Source organism: Mustela lutreola, chromosome 8 (assembly GCF_030435805.1).
Source record: "Mustela lutreola isolate mMusLut2 chromosome 8, mMusLut2.pri, whole genome shotgun sequence".
Classification (NCBI taxonomy): Eukaryota; Metazoa; Chordata; class Mammalia; order Carnivora; family Mustelidae; genus Mustela; species Mustela lutreola.
The window spans coordinates 42,256,109-42,268,390 of NC_081297.1; the positions used below are offsets into that span (position 1 = coordinate 42,256,109).

At 43.2% G+C, this 12,282-nt stretch overlaps 1 protein-coding gene across 42 annotated transcripts in view; it reads right to left on the minus strand.

Moving 5' to 3' along the window:
* CACNA1C (calcium voltage-gated channel subunit alpha1 C) overlaps positions 1 to 12,282 on the minus strand; it is a 744,856-nt gene that overhangs the window by 182,154 nt on the left and 550,420 nt on the right. For 29 of the 42 annotated variants that reach the window (XM_059184363.1, XM_059184367.1, XM_059184359.1 and 26 more), the window contains exons 8-9: positions 12,164 to 12,267; positions 4,358 to 4,530 (exon numbers count right to left, since the gene is read on the minus strand). In XM_059184363.1, coding sequence (XP_059040346.1) covers positions 4,358 to 4,530; positions 12,164 to 12,267 — 277 coding nt within the window. The remainder of the gene's footprint in view (positions 1 to 4,357; positions 4,531 to 12,163; positions 12,268 to 12,282) is intronic. The other 13 variants (XM_059184378.1, XM_059184362.1, XM_059184356.1 and 10 more) reach the window with 1 other exon arrangement.

A 12,282-nucleotide genomic window follows, 5' to 3' on the forward strand; every position in this document is an offset into this window, starting at 1 on the left:
AATGATGATTGCCAAAGTGGCTCCCCTGTCACATAACTGAACACCATGGCATAAATATTTAATCCTGCTTATCTATGTGGAAATTCAATGTTTTGGTCCTACCGTCTGTCTGTCTTTTATAGTCTCATCCACATAAATGTCTGTCTTAGACTGCAAGCATTAGAGGTCTGGGAGTGCATTTAAATTGTCTTAATGGCACGATAGAGTCACTCCCATATGGATAGATATTTAATACGTGCAGTTTTTTGATCCTGAGGAGGAAAAAGAGAGAAGAAATTTCTGAATTTCTCTCTTTCTCTATGGCTTCTCTCTCTCTAATGACTGGCCTTCTGTCCTATTTGACATTGAAGCTGCAAAATGGGCCCAGCCCTTGGAGCAACGTGTCTCTCCTGATGACAGTGGGTTCTGTGTCCGTGATAGTTTTGTAAGTGGTGCCTTCACAAGGGAGCCTTGTTGCCACTTGGAGGTGGAGGGGTGAGGGGAAGGGTTCCACATTACCCCAATCTTTACCCAGGAGGAGTGGAACTTGGAGGCCAAGACCCATGCGTCTGCCTGCTTTGGAAGTATCGAAAATGCAAAGTGCACAAGCATGACTTTTGCTTGCTACTATTCTTTTTGGCACCAAAATAGCTCTTGAGTGTCATTTTCTCCTTTTCCCAAGGCTGTCTGAAGCCAATCTCAGAGGCAATGGCTAGTACTGAAATGACTCAAGATGGAGAGAGAATGCAAGGCTGGCTTGTAGACACAGGCAGGCTGGATTGTGTGAATTTCCTCCTCTCCTCTTTCCTTAGATGGCTCACAGCTAGACCACGCGTGTCACAACAACAGGAGGTCTGCAAACAATGCCTGATACCATCCTGTGAAGTATCTAGACCAAAGAAACTCATGAAAGAAGACTCTCATTTGCCCTCCACTTTGAACCTCACCATTTCACCCAGTGGAATCCTCCACATTGCTAAGCTCAATGACCAGCTTTTAGTACTCACCCAGCTTGGCCTCAGGGCAGCGCAGACCCTCCCCCTCTTTTCCTCCTGTCTGTCTGACCATACCCTTTTAGGTCTCTCTTTTGGTTCTTCTTCACCACTCTTGTCTCCAAACATCACTGGGACTCAGGTTCTTAGGCTGCGTCTCACTTCTGTCTACACCATGCCCTACTATCACAGCTGGGTGAATATTGACTCTGCAAGTTATAATTCTGTCTCAGGCTTTTCCCCAGACTCAGATTTATCCCAGTTGCACACTCAACATCTCCACTTGGAAGTCCAATGGACATTTCAAACCTAAAGGTCCAAGACGGTTTTTTGGATACTCCTGCCCTGACATCTTTTCCTGTCATCATCTTCCCTAAATCAATAAATGATGATTCAGCTTTTACTACTGCTGAGGACAATTGCCTTGGGATTTCCTTGAATTCTCTGTCTCTCACATCCCATATCTGATATGCCAGCAAATGAGACCATTCTGGAGCGTGGTCCACCATGTCGTGTTACCAGCATAAGGCAGCACCATCTCCCGGGGCAGTGGCCTATTTGGCTCCCTGCGTCACCCTTGTTCACTTCCATTTCATTCTGCACGTGGCAGCTGGGGGGATCCTGTCAAATGTATATAGGCCGTGTCTCTTCTCAGCTTGAAACCACCAGGAGCTTCTTTGCTCACCTCTAGTAAAAGTCCAAATTCTTACAATGATTTTCATGATCTCCTCTTGGTTAACCTTAAACCTCATCTCCTACCACTGTCCCTGTTATTCACTCCTCCCTGGTCATATTAGCCTCCCTTCTGTTTCTATGTCCACCATCCTTCTGCCTTGATGCCTTTCCATGGGCTAGTCCCTCTGCTCAGAATGCTCTTTTCCCAAATATCTATGTTTCATTTCCTTATTGCCTTCAAGTCTTTATTCAAATGCTACCTCCACAGTGAGGTATTTACTGGCCACACCTCAACACTTCTGTCTTCATAGTACTTGTCATTTTGTCACTCTCTGACATACTATTTAATTTATTGTCCATCTCCCCAGTAGAATATAATTTCCACAAGGGCAAGGAAGTTTGACTATTTTGTTCGTTGCTATATCCCCAGTGCCTAAAACAATAACTGGCACAGAGTTGTCCTTAGTTGATTGATGGTTGGAGGGAGGGAAGAAAGAACGAACTAGAATATATTTTTGCATATAATTTTACTGGCCACATTGTTTGTTCTGATAACTTTGAGAAATGCTTCCCTACTATGCCCTTTTACTCCGTTGTCTTTCCAACCCCTGTTCCTTCAACTTCCTCAGTGATTTTGTAGGTTTTCCTAGAAAAAAATGAGTCTTTGGATCCCCTCTTGATAAGCCCAGATACTACAGAATGTGCCATTGAACTTCCCTTGTGCTGGAGCCAACTCTGGGTCACCGGTGCGTCTAGTAAGGGCTGATGGGGATTCTGCCTGGAAGTTGCCAGAACCATCGATGAAGAGTGATAATACCCTTTTCCCCTTAAAAGACTACTTAATTTTGGAACTGCAAAGAACTGGCAAATATATTAAACTGTAATCTTTTAGCAATTTCAAAGGCCAAGATATTACTTTGAGACACACATGTAATTTGTAGCAGCACTTCTCCTCTTGTATTTGTTTTGAAGGGCAAATTATGAAGTTCTGAAGAAGAGAATATAGTTCTGAAGCCATAGACTTGCCTTTCCTGCAGATCTGTTAGGTTGCCAATTCCTTAATAATTTAATCACATCAACTCTGCTTGTAATTGTAATTCTCCAATAGACAGTCCTTTGGACCTGTTTTCTGGCTCCATTCCCAAGTTTCTCACATTCACTTCACTGCAAGTGTTATTTTTTTTTACTCTTTATATCTTGCTTTTTTGGATACTTATTTCCTTGCCCCATCCCCTAGAACTGTTCTACCATCAACTCCACAACTAAAGGAGCTAGGCTCCCATTCCATCCTTCCAGGACAGACTGATTGAGGATAAGAAGCAAACTCAAAAGTGTCCTCCAGCCATGTGGTGAGAGACAGAAGAGCCATTGGAGCCTGATTTCTTCCGTATTTGGACTTATGAAAATGAGGCAGAGACCCTGTCCATTGGAGTATGCTAAGTTCAGTATGCTCTTCCCAAAGCTTAGCCAGCAGTGTGGACAAATGGGCCTTGTCAATGTGGTCTGCTCTAGCAGCAGACAATACTCCATGCTGGAAACTCCCTGGAATTTATTCACTTAATGGGCAAGGCAAGGAAGCAACATACTTCTCCTTGGAAGCTCTGGCTTTAACCAGAGAACAGAATAACTATACGTCTCTGTGGATGGCAATTAATTGGTAGGGCATACTGCACATTTTAAATAACACAGTAAGAAGCATGCTCATCACCATTAATCATGAGTTAGGGTCTTCACGCTGAATTAAGGTGAAGAGAGGAGCCAAGATGTCAATTCCTGTGCCTTAGAGGTAAGCTTCTGTTACTCACAGGCCAATTTATTTATTCACCATACCATTCAGTCCACAAACGAATCAACTACTCCACAGTACCATCAACAGTATAATACAAGCTGCCAGGCATTTTTCCAGAAAGACCCTCAATGGCATCATTGTTCACTGTTACAATCCATCAAAGGTGTTGTCTTCCAACTTGCAAAACTACTTAGTAGAGCATAAAGGTCTCCTTAGGTTATTAAATTATGAGTCCCTTGTTGTTTGTGTGTTTTAATTGTGTATTTGTACCTTGAGCAGAATTATCAGAAAGGGAACAGTGGATAGATGTATTAAATCAGTCTTTGAAATGAGGGAGCAGAGATTTTGTTCTCTATTCACATCTTTGACTGTCTTCTTCCATTTTCCCTCCACCTGCTCCTTCTCCCAGATTCCCAATTAGAACTCAGTTACTAATGAGCAGAAACACACAGAACCCAACTGGGGAGTTTGAACACAATGGACATAATGCCTGCCAATAAGGACAAGAAACTAAACTTATGAGTTTATATATGTGTGTTAGAATATATGTCTATACACATTCCTACACAATAGGACATTAATACTCTAATGGGAAGACCATAATCTGCCTCCTGCCCAAAAAGATGAGCCTGGAGGAGGATGTCTGATTAAAAAAAAAAAAAAGAATCCAAGAATCCACCTTAGCAAAACCTCAACCGTCTTTTAGAATCTTTCTAAAAGGAATATGAAGCTTTATAGATCAACAGCAATTATGTCACATCTGTGACGAATTTCTTTGAGTAGAGATGATTGTCATCAATGCATCCAATATTGCTCCAGCAAGACAAACTGTAAGGACAAGTTGGTCGTAGATAGTCTTGCTGTTCTGGCCCCTGTCTCCTCCCTCTCCCGGAACCTAACCCAAGACAGAAAGACTGCTCACTGTTTCGGGGCTTTTCTTCATCCATGCCTTCATCCTCATTCTCGGGGTCAATATCCTCTGCCTGGGTGATCCAGTCCAGGTAGCCCTTCAGGTCCTCTTCTAGCTGCTGCTTCTCTCGAAGCTTCTGGAAATCTCCTCGAGCTTTGGCCTTCTCTCTCTCTTTGGAAAACTCTCTGGGGAGTGAGAGCAGAGGGGCAGGGCAGCATACAAGAAGGAGCAAGGCCAGGTGGGCGGGATGGAGAGATGGAGATAAGAGAAAACAAAGGGATTAATTTCTTCACACCAAGAGACCCGCCCACCTGCCCCAGCTCTCCACAGACAGCCTTCTCTCCTCATCCCAGGCTTTGTCTCTATTCTCACATAAACAGAAAGTCACCAAAGCAGACATTCCTGATGCAGGCCAACAGAGTACAAAGGGATGGATGAAGTCCATTTCCCTCATTCTTGGATCACAGTCATGGCTTTTGCCTTTTAATAACAACTATTCTCCCGTGACCCGGAAACCCCTTTCAAACGGTCACTAAAAACCTTCCATGACAGTTAGGGACTGTGCCCTTTTATTCCTGCTGGAACTGGGTGGCCACTGGAAAACCTCAAAGTATGTCTGGGTGACAAAGGCGTTAAGGGCTGGTGGCATGCTGAAGCCCACTCACCCGCACTGGCTCCCAGGAGCCTACCACACATGGCTCTTTGCTGTTCTAGCTTCACTGATGTCTCCTTGTGGCTCGAAATTGGCCATGGTGGGAATATTTACACCCTGAAAATTGGCAAATGCTATAAACGAGGGCTCCCCCCACCCCAAAAGCCAATTGGTAGATATTTACCACTGATTTAAGGCCCAGGAGGTTTCACCACCTCAACCTCTCTTCTCATTTCTAGAGTTTGTTTTGCCACTTTTAACATGCCTGGAAGGATTTCTAATCTAGAGAAAGTTCTTCCCCACAAGGAGACAAATGAGGACTCTAAACACAAGAAAATGTCCTGGGGGCTGCCCTTTTATTTAAAAAAGAAATGTAATCAGGCTGGTAAAATACATAAAAGCAAGATGATATAAAAGTTAAATGATGCATTCAGTTTAAAACAATAATGGGTAGAAATTGCAATTGGATTGGGATTTGCTGGGAGAAGGGCCTATTGAAAAATTTCTGACAGAATGGTATTTCTTTCCTATTTTCTGATTCTGTCGTGATTTTCTTTCTGACTTCAAATTCACTTTCTGAGCAAGGAAGGGGCTGGCAGCAGAATGTATTGATCAAGAAGGCTAGTTCTCAACTCTCAAAGCAAGTCTGTGTCTTTTCTTCCAAAATAGGTATATTAGGAGCATTTTGGTTTTTGATATTCACTCTATGGGAAATGGGCCCTCAGTGGTGTATTCACACATGTGTGTGAATATATGTGTGTATGTGAGAATGTAACATGCATTGGGCATCTTGGTTAATTCACAGAGACAGAATTCCTCCTTCTTTCACCAGTACAGGCCTAGTTCAGGGCAGGAGGCTGTAGAAAACCACCTTGAAGGAATTTCTTGAAAGGCGCCTTGGAAGGAAGTACGCAGCAACAAGCCAGAGGTAGACGAAAGCTCCTGAATCCATTCAGTCATTTAGGGATGGCTCTACCACCACCTCCATTTAATATTTGCATTTTGCTTGTGTTGCTTAGGAGAGCACAGATTTTTAGTCTTCACCATTTTCATGGATAAAAAGGGGTTAGAACTGGGAGTGGTCTAGGGAATTTTTTAATTGGGAGATGTGGGGACTCTCAAACTAATGAGTTTTCTTCAACTGCTGTCTTAATGATGCTCTGCTTTGGATGGAATTCTCTTCTTAAATTTGATTGAATCCAATTCTAATTGGATTGAACTTGCTCTTTCTCCGACTTCCTGCCAACTGGCAGGTACCTTCATTTCCTTCCCAGGGAGTTTAATATCAGGGAAAAGGCCAGATTGACAGCTCAGAATGAAGATGGAAGCTTTGCCTCACTTTGTTCCTTCCCTCCTTTTGCTGTTGGGGACCAGCATGGATAGATCCCCTATATCTGGTCATACCACCTGGGCTGTAGACTTGCTCTCTGGAGACAGTCACTTTATACAGCAGTTGCTTCCCCATGCAAATTGACTCCAACAATTGTGCTTCCAAGACTTTCTCTGGACTTTCTGCCCACACACATTTGCATTCTCTATTTCTTTTCTGTGGAATGGGTTTGGGGTTGTAAGGGGACTGAATAATAGAAGGTTCACGTTAGCTCTTTTGGAATATTTCACGGAGGGTTAAGTTCTAGTTACAAAACAATGACCCATCCTTCTTCTGGAGTCAGGAGAATAGGGCTGGGATCAAACTGGAGTTGGAACAATTGACCCAGTCCTGGGTTACAGCATCTCCCCCATGGAATGAAAGCTCATCATCCACACCCTAAGACTCTGGGGAGCTAAAATAAACATCTGTAAGGAGAAAAGAAAATGAGTTTGTATTTGGGGTGTGAGGGGAGTAGAGATAGGGTCAGATCTGAAGCCTTACTGGCTCTCACTGGCTCCAGTGGAATAAGGGGCATAACTTGGCTTGTGGCTGGATGGAAGGTGAGCCAAGATTTCTTTTTCCAGACTCTACTCAGTAAGGGATTTTCTGGGTAGTGGTATCTGATTCTCAATATCTTCTTGCCTGGATGCCAGCCATATGCCTGCTCTGGGGACTGAGCTAATGAAGACATGAAGCCCCAGCCTGACAGGCTGTGCTGGGCCCAGGGACCAGAGCTGGCTAGACAATCAGTCACAGCCATGGGATTTGTCATAAAGCAGGAGCACTGCTCTTGCCAGCAATGGCCAACATGAAAAATGAGGGGTGGAATGGAGAGCTGGGGACCAGTCTCACTAATGTAAAGCATGTAGAAAACCCAATCAATACAGAACGCTGGGGCTCTGGGCCCTCTGATGATCAACAGTTGATTCTTATTATTCATAGGTTCTGTATTTGCAAATTTGCATACTCACTAAAGTATATTTGTAACTCCCAGATCGATATATGTGTACCTTTGTGGTCCTATGCAGACATGCAAAAAACTGGAGTCACATTCGCAGCTGAAGTTAAACACGGCAACACTCTGCCTTCTTGTTTCAGTTCTCATACTGTAAACAGTGTACTTTTTATGATCTCTTTCGTGCCATGTTTGTCACATCTCTGTGCTTTCTGTTGGTGGCTTTTCTGTTAAATAATAGTCCCCAAGCACAGTGCTGCAGTGCTGTCTAGAGTTCCTAAGTGCGAGAAGGTTGTGATGTGCCTTAGGGAAAAAAGTACATGTGTCAGATAAACTCTGTTCAGGCATCAGTTAGAGTGCTGTTGGCCATGAGCTCATGTTAATGAATCAACAATATATATTAAATAAGATGCCTTTAAACAGAAACACACATAAGGTTGTGTATTGGTTGGTTGACACAAATGTTGTGACTAGAGGCTTACAGAATCCTCGCATTTCTCCTGTATTTCTCCCAAGAGTCCAAGAGTAATGGCTTAGTATTCATTAATTCAGTGTTCATAGTGACCTCATAGACTATAACTACACAGATAATGAATGTGACTATAGACGTTCTGTCCACCCACAAAGAATGCATGTCCCGGCCTTTCTCTTGGATCCCTCTGGTCCCAGACATTGTGTCTTAACTACAGCACCATGGTCCAGTTATGCTTTCAGGTTGCAACATGCTTCATCCCCAAGCCCCCTGTTGTTTTGGGAAGAGAGACAAGCCCATCTCCTGGGAGGAAAGAAGACAGGAGAAGGAAGACTATCCACCTAAGAGATCCTGAGTTCCTTGTCTACTGAAGGCACATGTCTGATGTTCTTGGTTTGTAATTACTTAAAATAAAAAGTGACCAGATTCCAGAGTCTAGGTACTTTTACCTGACATAGCTTAAGTGAAATTTCGAGAATCTCATTGTCACCGCTCTAATTTTAGTAGGCTGGAGACTGAGATTTTTGGAGAGAAAAGCAAATATAATCCAATTCTTGTCTGTGCTAATACCAGTCCTGTGGTTTGTGAGGATCAATAGATAATGAACATGAAACCACTTTGAAAAAAACCAAGCAGAGAAAGTCAATTATCATATGGTTTCACTTACTTATGGAGCATAAGGAATAACATGGAGGACATTAGGAGAAGGAAAGAAAAAGTTAATTGGGGGAAATCGGAGGGGGAGACAAATCATGAGAGACTCTGGACTCAGAGAAACAAACAGGGTTTTGGAAGGGAGGGTGGTGGGGCGTTGGGTGAACCTGGAGGTAGGTATTAAGGAGGGCACGTTTCGCATGGAGCACTGGGTGTGATGCATAAACAATGAATCTTGGAACATTGAAGGAATAAAATTAAATTTAAAAATCCATGTGATATATATGATTTACATTGGCTCTATCTGGCCTCATGAGAAAGATGTTCTGAATATGTGAATGTTCCAGATAAAGGGTGCCTGTCTGGTGACCAAACTCTTAGAATGTTTATGTTTTTCTTTATAGAGTGTCCTCTTTCCTTCATAAGTAGAACACTCTAAGCATAGTTTAACCTTTCCTTGGTGACTGAAGGACATAATTTATGAGGCTGTGTTACTGTGTTGGACTGTAAAATAGTATTGTCCTTAATTGATGGGTATAGGGTCTCAGGCCTCTCCAGTTCCAAAATGCTCCAAGGCTTTAGTTCTACTGAGCTGGTGTAGAGGGGTGTCTGTTCTCTCTCAAGGACTATTAACATTTGCAGGGATGCCAGCCCCTATGTTAAACAACCATGCCCTGCTGCAGCCTCCAGAGTGGGGGCTCTAGTGCTTTCTCTTGGGACTCTTTCTGTTCCTGGGGGCTGTTTCCAACAGCTGCCTCAAGGATTGCTTCTACCTTCCTCCCCACTCCTGTTGATCCTCCTCATTGCACTTATTGCTCTTCACCTCCCCACTTCTTGACTCAGATTTAGGAACATGGGCTTAGCCAGTTAAAAGGGTTTGGGGATTGTATCACATGGAGGTTAAGGATAGAGGCTGTGGATTCACATTGCTTGGATTTAATCCTGGATCCTCCATTTTCACCTGTAAGGATTGAAGCGGTTTCCTCATCTGTACCTCTGTTTTCTTCTCTAGAGAATGGAGCTATAAATAGCACCGAGCTCATCAGACTGTTGTGGGCCTCCAATGAGTTATCCACCAAAAGCTCCATGCACTGAGATTGCCATGGAGGCTGTTACTGTTAATGCTATCATTGGGACAGTGAATTTCGTGGAGCTCTGAGACTGTTTTGGATGCTTTTGGAAGGTTGGTTTAATCAAGTCTGACTGATGAATAAGCAATGTTGTTGCATTTTTATGATGACTTTTATGATATTGTTCTGACTGATTAAGATGCTGACCCAAAACTGAAACCACGGCTACCACCATGTGGTTAGCCAACAAGAGGCTGATTCTAGGTTTTGTCACTGCATGGACCCCGCACAGGTCATTCAGAGTGGCCAGCCCTTTTGTCTGATTAAAAGCCTACCAATCAACACTTCTCTGTCAGTGCAGAGGGTGTGCCCAGCAGCCAAGAAGCCTTGGAAGGTGTTTTATCAGCAATTCCAGAGCTGTGAGTTGCAGACTGCTTCTCTGGGACTGGGTCAGGGAAGGTGTCCTGCTACATGGACTCCAGAGCTCACAGTTCTGAGGTCTGAAAGCCTTAGTGTTCCTTTTCAGTCAATTCATGTTGGGAGCATTATTACTACATGACAAGCTTTGGGACTGAACTGGTCCAAGACATGGTCTTCAAAACGATTTTTCTCCAACATTAGCAGCTGCTGCCGTTTGACTTCTCTGCCAGGAAGACAATTTTCCTTGGGGGGAGGCAGCAAGAATGACTGTGAGTAGATCTCCTGCTTAAGAACGGCCTTCATTGGCTAGTGCTGATTCTTCATTTTGGATTCCTGAGGGGAGTTTTACTGCTTAGATTTGTTCTTAATCTCTGGGGGGAAGAAAGTAGAATCACTTTTTTTTTTTTTTTTTTTTTAAGGTTCAAAGCTTTGGCTTGTGTTACAATTCAAGTTCATTCAATGTATATTCAATGGATGGTGATGGGAAGATGGGGTCCAGGTTCTGCCTGAGTTCTGGTCCTTGTTCTAATACTTAGAAGCACAATGACATCACCTAAGCCTGGGCTCACTTTCCTCATCTTTAAAAGGAAAAGGCTGAGGATTTTATGCAATTATTCCAGTTATGATAGACATCAAGTAAACAATAATCATTGTCATGATAGCACCATTATTGAGCACTTACTATATGCCAAGTATTTTACACAAACGCTCTCACTCTAGTATCACAACAATCTATGAGTTGGCATTATTATCTTCATTTTTTTTTTTTTTGATGGTTAATTAAAGTTCAGGAGGGTGAAGTTGCCCAACATCATGCATCCAGCAAATGCAGAGCTGGGATATCCAAATTTGTCTTGAGTGGGAGTGAAGTTGGTTTTTTCAATGCTTTAATTCATATAAACACAGGAGCATTTTCTTGTGTTGTAACACAAAAATGAAAACCTTTATATCTTCCAGGCAGCTAATCAGGGGCTTATGTTATCCTGTTCATCATTTTTATCCCTGATGGAAGACCCTAGTTTCCTGTGTGGCCTTACCTTGGCAAAAGGCACGGTGTCATCAAAGTCCCTAACAGGCACCCACCATGGAAAGGAGTGAGGGGAGAAACAGATTCTTCCCTTCACCAAATCCCAAAGACTAAACCTGATGCTTTTGCATGGCATTAGGCTATGGCAGGAGATGGGAGGAGCTGTTCCCAGATCATGTACTTAGTAAAAATTAAATGCAATCATTCCTGTCATGCCTGACTTTCTCCCAGCATTAATGTCCCTAGAGACATAGGAAAGGCTATTCAAAGCAGCTGACCTGTCTTGAGCAGGGCAGAAATAGATTGTCCCCCTCCCCCTTGTAGCAAAGGCAGCAGAGTAGGTCACCCATGAGCAGGTCATCAGGAGCATTTAGGTGTTAGGGCTTGGCATGGCTGGTGTGGACTTGTGAAGAAAAAGGTAGGCTGAGGAAAGGCCCAGTGAGTCTCTGCAGTGTCAAGGTGGCCATCCCCAGGGCAGCTAGATGGCCCAACCATATGCTATTTCTACCACGTTTTAACTTCATCAGAGCAAAGGCCAAAATTAGGCAAACTTTGTACTTGTAGCCAAGTAGATACATTTAAAGGAAAGTATATTCCATCTCTATTCTCCAATAATCTATGGCTTTGAACAGCTAAGCACCATTTCCATTCAGAAAAAGGGTGTACAAGACTCAGACTGTAGAGTCTATGAATTAGAATCAAAGAATATTTTATTTTTAGTTTGTATTTGTTTACTTATATTTTAAATCAAATCCTTATTATCCCAGTCCATTCAATAATGTGTGGAAGCTACCTTAAATCTTTACTGTTAGCCTGCCACAAACTGTAATCAGGCAAGTACCTATTGGCAAGGCAATCCCTACCGCTAAACCCTTTCAACTCAAGGCTTTCACCACACAGCTCCTCAGGTAGAGGGAGAAGCATCCTGCCTACCTACTTAGCTGCTTCAGGGTGGGAGGGGGTTGGATGAGCTAGGAGACAGGTGGGCCTAAGAATCTCCTCGTGAAGCCCAAACCAACAGATTAATCCTTGTACATTTGATCCTCTGTCCAGCCAGGCCAAGGCCATTCACTTCAAGGCTCCTGAGGTGGCCTCTTATCCCAGGTTCATCAGAGCCAGAAAAAAGAATAAAGCCAGGAATAGCAGAAAGAGTAAATAAAATAAAAATCAAGACCTTTTTCCTTGGTCCTGCTTACCCGCTAAGAACACCGAGAACCAAGTTAAGTACAAAAAATGACCCTATGATGATTAGTGTAACAAAATAGATCCAGGGCCAGTCCCTTCCTACGGCATCATTGACCTGGAAGAATGGAAT